The sequence below is a fragment of the Corvus brachyrhynchos genome, unplaced genomic scaffold (genome assembly GCF_000691975.1).
Source record: "Corvus brachyrhynchos isolate BGI_N302 unplaced genomic scaffold, ASM69197v1 scaffold408, whole genome shotgun sequence".
In the NCBI taxonomy this organism is placed as follows: Eukaryota; Metazoa; Chordata; class Aves; order Passeriformes; family Corvidae; genus Corvus; species Corvus brachyrhynchos.
The window spans coordinates 166477-180280 of NW_008239759.1; the positions used below are offsets into that span (position 1 = coordinate 166477).

At 38.4% G+C, this 13804-nt stretch overlaps 1 protein-coding gene across 1 annotated transcript; it reads left to right on the forward strand.

Moving 5' to 3' along the window:
* Positions 1-132: 132 nt before the first annotated feature.
* On the forward strand, positions 133-8503 carry LYRM7 (LYR motif containing 7; the record flags this gene model as incomplete). The annotated part of the gene is made up of 5 exons (XM_008640163.2): positions 133-237; positions 2085-2157; positions 2785-2855; positions 5340-5421; positions 7973-8503. Coding segments are annotated over 5 exons (408 nt in total), but the record flags the coding sequence as incomplete, so codon positions are not given.
* Between the last annotated feature and the right edge of the window lie 5301 nt (positions 8504-13804).

The window sequence follows — 13804 nt, forward strand, 5'->3', positions numbered from 1 at the left end:
GGGCAGGCGAGTGACACACATACATTTTATCCTTGCGGGAGCCTCCCGCTGGCGTGCTCGGAGGTTGGAGCTTTGTAGCTTTGGTAGAGACAAAAGACATAGGCTTTCAGGACAAGAAGGACACGAAACTAGGTGAAAAAAGTAGGGGTTTGCAGGCAAAGGCTATTGCGGGAAAAGGAAGCGAGATGTGATAAGCAGAGGTTAAAATACATCAAAAGCACGTTTCGTGAGAGTAAGGTAGGGAAAAACAAAGACTTAACGAATTATTAAACCCTCTCATTACTACGGTGTGATATCCTGTCAGTACCTCTTTCAGAAGTGTCTTGAAGCCTATTGTGGGAATACAACAGACTGAGGTATTCCTGGAGCTCCCTGTTAAAGCAGGTGACTGTGGAGGTCAGAGGAGTCTGCTTTAACATGTCTCGATCAAGTCCATCTAATACAGCTACTCTGTGGCAGGTGTAGGGGAAATTTTTCAGGAGGAGCTTGCAGAAATAGGATGAGAGAATATCCTGGGTTGGAAAGGAACCACAAGAATGATCGAGTCGAGCTCCTGGTCTTGCACAGGACCATGTCCAGGAGTCACACCATGTGCCTGAGAGAGTTGTGCCAAAGCTTCTTGAGCTCTGTCAGGCTGATGCTGTGACCACTTCCCTGGGGAGCCTGTTCCAGTTCCCAGCCACCCTCTGGGTGAAGAACCTTTTCCTGGTACCCAGCCTAAGTGTCCTCTGACACAGCTTCAGGCCGTTCTCTTGGGTCCTGTCGCTGAGTACCAGAGAGAAGAGATCAGTGCCTGCCTCTCCTCTTCACCTTGTGAGGAAGCTGTAGACTGCTGTAAGGGCAGGAAGATGCCTGAAAATGGCTCATCAAATTGTTCAGAATAACTATCAGAAAACTTCAAGTTTTACCATACGTGTCTTCCACATAAAACAACTTGTAATATTAATTTGCTAACTGCAGGGATGGCAAAAATATTGTGGGGTAGAAAAACTTTAGGATGTTAAAATAATCTGTAAAGCAAGAAGTTTATTTGTTGTGTTTTAATTCTGTGAATTTACTTTCCACAGATTCACCCATCTAGGGAATGGTGTAATTAAAGACAACATGGCTCTGTTCATTTTCTGGTTTTTTTTCTGAGTTACAGCCCTGTGTTTCCTCTTATGTCCTTTTAAAAAATATTTGGAATAACTAATAGTGAGAAAGCAATTTAAGACTATTATGAATTACCTGGAATTGTGCCCTCTAGAGATGCCAAAACATGATAGGAAGTACTACAAGGAGCGTCAAAAGGCATACTGTTATCAAGATTACATTTTTCCGGTGCCTGTCAGAGATTCTTTTCAGTCTCTGGCAAACACCAAAGAAGTCTCCTAAGGACTTGAGGATTTCAGTAGTTCATTACAGTCTGTATGAATGACCAAACAAAACCACATGACTGTGAGCTGTGATTCTCAGGGGGTTTGCTCTTCATACATATTCAGGTGTGTCTTCTCTACATTGTAAATCCTAATCGTTTGAGTGTTTGCTTTTACTGAAGTTTTCATTTGCTGACCTGGCAGTTACATTTAAGGGAAGGACTCTGCATTGGTTTTGCCACACCACCTGTAGAAGATTATTATATGAGAATACTTCAGCCATTTTTATTTCTGTCATTTTCAGTAGCTGGAGAATATCTTCTGATGTGCCCTTGACAGTGCCTTCGAGTAACTTGACTTTTAGAGTTATTCCAGTTTGTCGGGTTTATTTGATGTTGGCACAATAAATAATGCATGTGTCCATGTATTTGCAGGATTATATTCCCATCATGCCAAGTAATTATTTAGGATTGTGGTGCCAGCATCGTAGGGTGATGTGAAATATTTAGACCTGTCTTAAGATTTTGATGACATTACATCTGCTTTGACTGCAAGATTTTTTTATCAGGAATTTAAGTAAAACATCTTAGATACTGATTCCTTATCAAATTCTGTACTAAGTGGAAAGAATATGAAATTTCAACCAAAACATTTTCAATTGTAAAATGTTAATTTTAGCTAACAATCCTGCTAGCAAATAAGTAAATTTTATTGATGTTGTATTGGCAGGTTTTGAAGCTTTTTAAGTTGTTGCACAGAACACGGCAAGAAGTTTTTAAAAATGATACCAAAGCCCTTGAAGGTGAGATACTTGTTTTATGTGGTGTATGCTTACCTGTATTTCTGTGGAACTTTCTTCTCAGAATACAGAGAAAGAGAATTCTTAACATAATCTTTCTTTACATTCTCTTCCGTATTTTTCAAGTAATCATTGGGAAAACTTGTGTGTCCATAACCAGGCATCCTTTAATTTGAAACAAAAAAAATGGTTCTTAGATTCAAGCACCCAATCCATATTTTGGAAGGGACACATCTCTTTCTTGAATCTTCCTGATCTTCCTGGGAGATTTTTTTCTTTTGTTTTTTAACTTACTCTCTTCAGTCCAGCCAAAGCATGTTTAACTGTACTAAGCATTAGAATTAATTCTCTCTGTATGGTTTTTCCTCAAGGGATTAGTCCTGCTTTTTTTAGTAAACCACATTCTGTATGCAATACAGAATGCTAAATAGTGAATCTTATTTGATTTGTATAGCAGTCAACTTAAAATGTGACATCACATGAATTACATGGAAATCTTACATTGAAATACTTCGATCAGAGTGCCCCAGGAAGGTGCCATAAAGGACTTAAGATTCTTAACTTTGGGGCAGTGACAAATTCAAAATGCAATTTTTGTTCACACTTTAGTTTTTTGTTTACTTTATTTAGCTGCAAGACAAAAGATAAATGAAGAATTCAGAAATAACCGAGACGAGAAATCTGAAGAGAAGATAAATGAGGTATTTTCTTGTTTTCTGTTGTTTGGGGTTTTTTTCCACTTTGCATAAAAATATTTAGAAATGAGCTTTTTACTTAAAGGATCTCTAAACCAATGTAAATACATTGAGACATCACAAAAATCAGATTGGCTTAGAAAGACTTCTGCATGGATCTTTGTTTATAAATATATAGATACCTCCAGTGGTATTAATAATATGTTACAGAATATTGTACATGGAAAAACATGTAAGTTGAAAGTGTGTTTTGACAGTTCAAAGTGATTATTCTGAAGTTTTTAATAAAATTATAGGAGAAAATGTTTATAGTTGCTATTTTCATGTAAATATTTTATGCTTTGCTCATAATATCTATCTGCATTGTGGTCACTTATATTTACCGGGTCATTGTTGTGTAGACAAACACAGAAACATGCGGAGAAATTAAGCAATCTGCTCAGTTGCTGACAGATCACAAATGAGTCAGAATCTTTTGTGGAAGGCAAAAAATAAGAAAATTATTATGATTGATTGTAGTATAGTCTAGTAGTAGTATTTATTAATTATGCTACAGGGATTTTTTTGCTTCCTCATCATGCATTAAAAGGAGAGCATTCTGTTCACTCACTAAGTTAGTAACCTTTGCTCATTTGGCACCTTAACACTTTTTGCTGAGTCATATTTTCTAAAAGTTACTGATTCCTGAAATGGAACTTCTGTATTTTAGATAATTTTAGTTATTAACATCCATACAGAGTGAATAACTTAGTCCTTGTCATTCAGCCTGATATGAGACTGTGTTTACGTTGTCACTGGGCACTGGTTGGAGTAAAGTGCCTACATCTGTCCCTTGCAGAAATGAATGTAAACCTTTTCCTCATACCAGCCACTGAACAGCAGCATAAATAGTTCTGACCGTTTAGTTAGGACTTCGTGAATTTCAGCTCGTTATCAGCCTCCTGTAGTAATACTCAGTGTTTGTGTTATTACTGTCTCATTAGCTAAATTATGTGGTTAAGGCTTGGTTTTTTTAATACGTGTGCAGGAAAAATATTTGCTGTAATTTTGAAATCTGTATTTGTTGTAATTGGCAACCTACAAAATACACATATGTAACTTTTTAATACGGGTTAGTTGATTAACTATGTCAGTGAAAGAAATACTAGGCTTCCATCCCAGCTACACACTCCTAGAACATCACAGAAGCTGTCATATTTATTGCATGTACACACTGAATAGACTTGGTTGCAAAGAAACTGAATCAAATTATTTACAGCACTTGAGAAAGTTTGGGCACTTTCTTTGCATAAACATGGTGCTGTTAGTGTTCTGCTTTGGACAGCAACTAAAAAATGGAATATTGACGAGCCGAAATAGAAAGCTACCGTGTATTCTAATAGATCAACAAGTACTTGTATCTGTGTGTACTTGTACATGGCAAGCTTGCAGTGACATAAGGAGATGAAGATAACTGTCTACAGTATGAGAATGAGAAATGTGGCAGCTGAATCTAATGCACCAGTTTGACTTCAGATCAGGAGTGCACTTACAAAGTTACCTTGGTTATTCCACTTCCTGTGATTTGTCTTGTTTTGTAGAGCAGTGTCAGAGCAACTAGCAGAATTCCCTTAAGATCAGTCTGAAGAGGAAGCTGTGCTTCAGGAGCATGCAGCCCGGCTGCTAATGGGCTTTTCAGCAGGGGTAACTGGACAGTACCTGCTCCAAGCCCATAAAAGGGGAAAGCATGAGAAGAAATGCAGTCAAGTAGATTCAAGTATTGAGCTGTAGCCTTTGCAGAGATCCACTTCCTAGCGTAAGAATGTCTCCTGAAACGTCTCACTTGCACAGTTTCACTTATTTCTGGCACAGGTATCATGCAAACAAGTATTAGACTTCTTTTAATGGCTCAGCAAAGCTAGCGAGAGTGCTTCAGCTTATCCTCTTAGTGAGAGAAGAAATTCTAGGCCTTTTGCCAAATACTAATGCCTCTGCTAATCTTTAGGTAGTGCCTTGTTTCTGCATAGCTTTTCTATGAAACTTCAGTATTCTTAATTCTTGTCGTGTTTTGCCCTTGTTTTTGTCTCCTAATTTCAAGAGCAGTAGTGTTGAAGGAATGAGATTGCCCTTTCACCAAGGGAAGTCAAATGTTACTGAGGCATTCGCAGTATCTTTGATCACTGGGAACTAGTTAATTGGTTTTGTACTTGCATTTCACCTTATTCATTTGCAGTTTTGATCAGGTACGTAGATGTATGTACTGGTGTATGTTACTGAGCTGAACTTTCCCTCTCTATGTGCTCCATGTCAAGGCCACTTACATTTCAATCTCTAAGTTATTCCAGAATGCCCAAGGCAAAAGCAGTATATACGTAGTACATAAGTAACTGAATAGTAGAACTGAATGACTTTATTATTTGAATAGTTGTCTAGTATGGAAAATATCTTCAGAAATAGTCATATATAGTTTAAATTACTCTGTTGTTCCTCTCTTTTTATTCCTTTTGCTAGCTTCTGAAAATAGCTTCAGATGTTGAAGTGATTCTCAGAACTTCGGTTATTCAGGCGGTTCACACAGATTCTGACAAAATAGGTGAGTAAGACTGCATGCTAAAGAGATACTTGCATATGTTATAGTAAATAAACTATAATAGTAAAATAATAGTTATAATAAAATAATAGTTTAGTAAATAAATATAGAATGTTAAAATAAGGAAAGGGATAGTGAGGCAAATAGCATGTCTGTTGTTCTCTGCTGAAACTCTTAATGTAGGCTATTGATTGATTGATACCTAGGACAGGTGGAGGTTTCAAAGGCACAAAGTTTCTACACAAATGTTTTGAAAGCATGAGGGCTAGTAGAAAAGAGGCAGAAGTTACTTTTGATGCCCTTAACTAGCTATAACTATTAGGAAGGTCAGCAATTAGATAGCAAGTCAGCATGCATGTACACGCTAGTCAGTCAGCGTATGTCTGAAGGCAGTAGCCACAGTATCTATCTGTAGGTGCTTGCTCTACCAAGTAGGGAGAAGCTGCCTAGGAGAATTAGCAAGTGCAGTATGTACTCCTGAAACGTCTCACTTGCACAATTTCATTTATTTCTGACACTGACCATAAAATAGCTTTTTCTTTGAGGATTGAGTGTTCGTTTCCAAAACTTTTTCCCAACTATTTTAGTTTCAGGTTATTCTGTGTAAGATTTGTGACACAGTGATGGCCTTGATGCAAAGTCTATCAAATCTGAAATCTTGATTCCTGGTTTAGCAGTTCTTTTATCTAACAGTCAAAAAGAGAAGTAGTAGGTAGGCTCAGCATACATCGGTGTGGCAGAGAATATGGGAAATACTCATCTGTGTACATTGTTTCCTTTTGTTTAATGTTGTCTGTCAAGTTTTGTAACAATTTTGTTTTAGGTTTGGTAAAACATTTGGCTTTAAAACAGCAGTTATGATCAAGACCAAAGATATGTCTGGACCAGTGTCAAGTCTTCCACAGTGATTCCAGGCAGATAACAGTTGGAAGAATAGGAACAGACAAAGTGAACTTGCACCTCTTTCAGCTCTTCACACCTGGCAGCACTTCTTGAGCCAGGGATGTTTTCTGGTTTAGTTATCTTCAATGGCCTTCTCTTCAATTACTTTTCATTTTCACCCAGCTGTTCATGAATTTTTAAGTCCTTTATTGCCTCTTTTTTGTTCACTTCCCGCATGAAACAGCTTCTCTCAGAAACAACAGGTGAATGCCTGTGATTATTCTGTTGCTATTCACTGCACCCTTTTCAACTCTATCTCTCAAGATGGTTAAGGCCCTGCTATCTCAGTCAGAGCTGAGCACTGTTGTAAAACTGTGGGCAAGGAGGCATTTATACACACAGCAATGGCACAATAATGTTTTCTCTTTCATTTTCAACTGGATTCCTGCTAATAGTCACTGCTAATTTTAAATTTAATTTTTGGCTGCCAAGTGTACATATTATGTATTTATTTTTACAAAATTGTACTCATTAAACTCAGAGTAGTCATAATCAGTTTTGAACTTACCACTTACTTTGTGAAATTAGTACTTTTCTTGACCGCTCTGCATTGCATGTCTCTAGGTGTAATTTTGTCTATCAATTTAGTGGTTACTCAGTCAAGTCTTAAGCATGTCTTGCCATTGTTCACAGTAAGCCATTTTCTTAATGAAATTTTTCAGGATAATATATTAAAAACCTTTTCTTCCCAGGTAACTTACAAATATGTTGTAAGTGACATGTCAACAGAAATACCTGTAAAACTCCACATTTGACATCACTCCAATGGATGGCCTCATCATATATTATTCACTTCTTACAGTTTAACCAGTGACTTATCTGTGCAAGACTTCTGTCATAATAAGGCTGTTGTTTTATAAAAGCATTGATTGAGGGACTTCTGGGAATCCAAACATATCATGGCAACCTCCGAAGAGCCATTCAGAGGACTTCAGCAGGGACTGTAAGGCAGAACTTCCATTGCAAAAGCCACATGGATTCATGTTCAAATACTAGCTTGTATTCTAATCCTGTGCGAGTGTGTAGGGATGGAATTAGGACAGCCAAGTGTATCAGCAACAGAAGGAAGAGGAGAGAAAACATAGGACAGGGACCCAGTAACAAAGGACAGAGAATAGTCAGTTCTGTGACAATATAGTGGCAGTAACTTTCACTAGGTGCTTTCTTCTCCTGTTGGCCTTTAAAGTAGGTGTGACAAGATAAATATTACAGATCAGATTCCAAGACTTGGGGGAGAGAGCTAAATTAAATCCAGTATTCAGTTTTGAAACTGTTGAAGTAAGCATAATATGACTCAGGCTTGAAAAAAATGCCATTCCCCCCCTGCTAAAAGTTACTGCAAGACTTGATAATTTTTTATGGCTTCTTAATGATATCAAAAATTTTAATGCTTATAAAAGGAAATGGGAAAACATTATCATGACCAGCTGAAAGTAAAATCTTAGTATGCTTTTGTGTTAGATGTAATGATGCTGCTTGTACACTTACCAGAAGTTCAGATCCTCATTTTAGTAACCTGATTTTTTGTATGTAAATGTGAAAACAACTTTAGAATTTGAAGTAGTATTTTCCATAAGATTATAGTCTTACTGGGTTTTTTTTTCTATTTCAGTACTCATACCCAGGAAAGATGTGCTACAAGACAACACTCCTTACTTAGATAAACCAACAAAAAAGCAAGAATCCTGAGGAAATATTGTTACCAGGAAAAAAGAGACTAAAATCAACTCACTGATTTTCTTGAATGCTATGTTACTATCATGTACTTGTTCTGTGGAAGATACTAATACTTCCACAGAACTTAAAAGTACACTGCTGAATTGTGTTACTTCAGCCAGGAGTGTTTCTGATTATGACAGCTGTCAGACAGAGACTGTTTCCCAGAAATCCAGAGTTTTTCAAAGCTATGTAAAAAATAAATGGAGTACTTAATACTGATAATATTTATTCTTAAGCTTATTGTCAATCATAAGCTTCTTTGAAGTAATGGAAAAACATCTTGTGGCATTTAACATTAAATGTATGCTTTTCACCAAAAGCATGGTTTCTGAAGTTGTCATTAATTGTACGCTGGTATCCTGTGATGCCTGAGAGAGTTCTTAAAGGTTTGTCTGAATAAATTATTCGTGTTTGACAGATGGGAGAGCATGTCTAGTGTTTTTCTTCTCCTTCACACCTTGGAATGAGCCAGAATGTTAGGATTTAGTTCTCAGACAACAGCACAAGAGAACCCAATAACGACATAATCTAAGGATGTTGGTTTAGATCATATAGTTTCTGAATGTAGGGTTTGTGTTTTAACTTGTAATCATTTGAGTGACTGAGGCATTTTCCAAGAAAAGGGCCTTGCTGTTTAGTTGCAAGTGAACTTGCCTAGAGTGAATATATGAAAAGTTTGAGTACTAAACCATAATAGTTTGCATTTTTTTTAAAGGATACTTACTTGCTTCTGTGGAATTCATCACAATTATCTGTTCACTTCCATTTTAACTGGAAGGAGGTACAACTGCAATGATACATAGAAGCTTCTCTTCGTGCAATTGGTAACAGGCACCATCCTAGGATCTAAGTACCTCACACAGGAGTGAAGTAGTCCAGCAATACATCTCAACTCGTGACTCCCAGTGCTCCTGTTTATTTTCAGTCTCTAAGATGTCAGAATTGTGTATCTGTGTGTGTACTGATACAGCTTCACTGGCTGAGTGAACCAGAAAACTAGTGCCTTCATCCAGTCTCTTTTTTCTCACAAAGCATGTCAGTGTGACAAGTACTGCTTTCTTTAAAGCCATTGCCTCCGGCTGCCATGTGCAGGGCAGCCAGCAGCAATTACAGATGTCAGTAAACCTCTTTGAATTGCACTGATACTCCCTGCACTGTAGCTAAAAGGCAGCAGACACGTGATGGGAGATGGAATGAAATGACTGCAGTTCTTGTCATTTATTGTGGTCTAGTGACTGCACTACAAAACAAATGTCTCAATCTGTAGGGGATGCCCTATTCTAGGCCCCTGGTATTGTTTACTTCCCTAAGGACAAGCTATATTTTATGTCTGGTTTCCCATCCTTCTGCGGCCCGCCTACATTGACTTCTTGTTCCCAGAAGGGGCATAAGAGAGGCATATGCCAGAGAGAGAAAATACAAGGTAGTTGCAACTGTAAAGAGAAAGCAGAGCATCGCCTCAGGTGAAGTGACTAACTCTTAAGCAGAAGTAGTTAAACAGGGGTCTGGCAAGACTGGCAAATGATATAACCATTAAGGTATACATCCCATGGCATGTTGGAATTGGGGGGAGTTTACCTCTTGTAGCCACTGCTTTAGGCTGTGGGCGTAGCCTTAGAGATTTTATCCTTCCGATTGATTTTATAAAACTGAGGCCTGGTAAGTTTTCACTCTTCCACTACTGATTGCCCGTTACCATCCAAAATATGTAGTAAAAGACTGGTGATGTCATGATAGATGGTGGTCTTCTGTATCCTGTTTGAGAAACCCACAAGTGGAGGAATTTTTCATGTGACTGTTGCTTTGGTATTGTTCTGCTGTCATGTGTTTCAGGGTTTTATTTTTAGTAAGAATACATCAGTAGAAATACAGTAGGGAAGTGTCAACTTACAGGATCAATTGCGATTCAACGGGCATTTGTGTACTTCATCTTACATGCATCTTGAATACTCATAATAAAAATACAGAATGAGTCACTTGAATAACATACACAACTGGTGAAAATAAAGTACACGGTAAAAAAAATAGTAGGTACAATTTATTTGTCTTCAGAATAGTTCTTCTTACACTCCTGTGCAGTATCTTTATGGTCTGTGCATTAACATTCCATGTTCCTGCTGTCCTTGTGCATTCCTGGGCAGCAAAGACAAACCGAATTCTGCGGAGTTTAGATAAAGAAAATCAAGATGATACAAAAAAGGCTACTGGCATAAGAGGCTGACAGGCCTATTCCTTGCTCTTATTCAATGTGATTTTAAATAGGAATCCAGGGGGTATCTAGACCAAGATAGATGGGAATCCAAATATGTTACCCTAAAAGTATCTCAGACTTGGCTGCTGTGTGGGCCCAGCAGGTGTTTTCTTTCTTCAAATTCAACTTTTCAATCTTGAAAGAATCTCACAAATCTGCTTAATGAGCAGCTGGTAATTGAAGGCTTCTTTGTGCTAGTTGGTCATAGTGACTATTCCTCTTCCCCTTTTTTCATGGCTACCTGTTTGTTCACATTCCAGAACCCAGCCATCACCCCTGTTTCCATTTGCCTTTTTAATTTCACTCCAGGTATGAATCTGTACTTGATATTGCTGGGTCTGTGCTCATATGTATCTTTTTTTAATTAATTCCAATAATCAATAATAAATAAAAAGGAACAATTGTTGCAATCTCTCTTTGCAAAGTTTGAAGTCTTAGCTGAAACTCTTCAAGTCATTACAGAGCTTTTCACTAATGGCTTAGGAGGGGAAAAGGTTGATTGTTTACAACAGAAACTAGTTTAATAAGTTCACAATAACACAACTCAATCACATTAAAGTTTTTCGGGTTTACTGCAACAGCAGAATTTTGAAAGAAATGCATGTGTCTTTCCTTCCAGAGTATGTATCATCAATCATAAAAGATAAGCCTTAAAGGTAATCGTTCTTTAAGCTGTAGTTTAGTCATGTGTGTGTCAAAAAATCCACCTTCTGCAGGCGGACAGGAGGTGCTCTTGGAAAAGCCTTGGTGCTTGTTGAGATTCGCTACAGTTCAGCTGCCAGAGCCAAGAGCTCAGTGTGCTCTGACCAGTGCACATTGCCACGCAGAGGTGCATCTGTGACCTGTGCAGAGACACCAGCAGTACTGCTTAGCAGGACCCGGTGTTTTACAGGCGAGTTTCAGGTCTGCTCAAGGTAGTCACATGTATACAGAGTTTGGCAGAACAGATGTCACCTCAGTGATTCCATGTACCAAAATTCTAAGCACTTCAGCTTTTGGCATCATCTACCAGAGATGCATCTGTTAGAGCCTTCTGCCTTGGTATTCTCTTTCATGAAGTGTTCACTTCATATACACTGCAGCTTTATTGAGAGCATTAAATACATCCAAAGAGTATTTCTGGCTTAAGTACCAAGTTTTGGTCTTCTGCTAACCACCCTCTCCTCTCCATTATTTAACAGTTTCAGAATAAAAGGTTTCTTAGTTGTTTTTTTCCAGCAAGATCAGGATAGGGATCAAGCATGGTATTGGTACATTTTCTATAGCCTGATGGTCATAAAACACAGGTGATAGATTTAATCTATGAATTGATTTTGTTTGTCTGGGTAGGATTTGTGTTCAACTCTTAATGGTTTCAGGTGAAACAAGGTGTTTTTTCTAATTTAGCAGGGGCAAATTAATCCCCTTCTCTGTTCCTGTGCACTTCAGCGCAGGAAGCATTTAGTTGCTAATTTTACAGGGAGTGCTTTTAAACCACAAAGTGATTTTACAAAGACTTGATCTGGAAGTAGCATTAAAAGTTTAGTATGGAAAAGTGGCTTGTACATTCCCTAAGGAGCTGAGTTCTCAGTCAGTTTTTCAGGTAATATGAGATCAGCAAACCTGTGGCAACTTCAGCTTATGCATTTACTCTTTTTCTTAGAGGTCCTGCCAGCTGAAGGAGCTGAAATAGTCTGAATGCTGCATAAAATTATCAGCCCTGTTTGTATCACACTGGTCTTGTAAATGCAGCTGCAAGTACTTGCAGTTCTTTAAACTTCCTTTACAAAAGGAAAAGAAATATTGACAATTGAAAACTAAAAATAAAGACTGACCAACTTACAGGAAGAGCTGAGTCCTAATACTTCCCAGCCTTAGATAACTTCTTCCAAACAACTTGCAAAATTCAATCCTAAACTCTGAAGTTTGGTAGGCTGTCAAATATTTGATCTTTAGTTTTATGAGAAAATAATTACTTAACACAAAGCACAAATAGGAACACGAATTGAGTATTAATGTTGGTATTTAGTATTATGGATATTGAGGTGCTGGAGCGTGTCCAGTGCAGGGCAACAAAGCCCACAAAGGATCTAGAAAACATGCCTTATGAGGAGTTGCTGAGGTAGCTGGGTTTGTTTAGTCTTGAGAAGAGGAGGCTCAGGGGAGACCTCATTGCTCTCTTCAACTCCCTGAGAGGAAGCTGTAGTGAGGTGGGGGTCGGTCCCTTCTACTGTGCCTGCAGTGAGAGAACCAGAGGAAATGAGACAGGGGAGATTCAGATTAGATATTAGACATTTTGTTTCACTGTCAGAGCATGTCAGGCATGGGAATAGGTTGTCCTGGGAGGTGGTGGAGTCACCATCCCTGGAGGTGTTTAAGAGGCATCTGGATTTGGTGCTGGGTGATGTGGGTTAGTGGTTTAGGTGTTACAGTGTAGTGCTGGGGTGATGGTTGGACTTGATGATCTTAGAGGTCTCTTCTAACCTTGATGATTCTATGATTTTACAGTTATAAAGTTTTGATGTTTTGATAGTAGAAATCCAGTCATCTTTGAGGGTAAAGTATATGTAGCTTCTCTGGGGTAAATCTGTGGTGTAGATATCCAAATACCTAATTCTGTAACTAGTGAAGCTTGCATGATAGGTTTATTCAGTTTTTTAGAATTCTGGTTTGCCATGACTTTTTTTTTCTGCCAACAAGAATAAGTCTTTGGAGAGAAAAAGAGAGGAAGGTCATGTCTTTATACTTTGAAAAATAGCAGTAAGTTTAAATAATTTGCTCTTTTTATAAATAAATATTTCCATTTAGCTAGAACTTCAGTAATTTGGTTTTGCATTATATCCTTCAGCTTGTCATCTCATCTACACAAAAGGCTGTGGCTTGAATCCAGGATTAGTCAGGATTAAATAAACAGCTGTTGAAACTATGGCCTCTTGAACCTGGGGGAGAGGATGGCATGGTTTTTGTTAGGCTGTAGAAGTGGGAAGAGTTCTGCTGTTACACATGCTGCTGAACACTCTGTTTTCAGAGGTCAGTGGCTGTAGGTGAAGGTTGACTCAGCTGCCCTGAACCACCCTTTCCAGCTGAAACACATCACCATAACTGAGCTTGGGAATTTTGTCTCTCTGCTCACTGTGCACCAGAACTGTGGTAGTCAAAACAGAGAGGCAGTGACCTGTAAAATACTCTACACTTTTCCCAGTCAGTTTGTAAGGGAAAAAATGAAAAGGTCATCGCAATGCTTCCTTGCTGTTGCAAGTGTGCATTTATTAAGGGATCTGTTGCTGTCCACCTGCAGATGAGCCAGCAGTGATGTTGCTGTGTGGATCTTTTATTGGTCCATTCGTGCATTTTCTGCCTGGGAGGGCCGCTATCCTTTGCTTCAGATTTTCTCCTGATGCTTAGAGGTACGGTCTGAAGTCAGGTTTTTGGAGATTCAGCACAAACTACCCATGGGAAAAAAGTGCTTTTAAGGACAAGGGAGGGACAAACCTG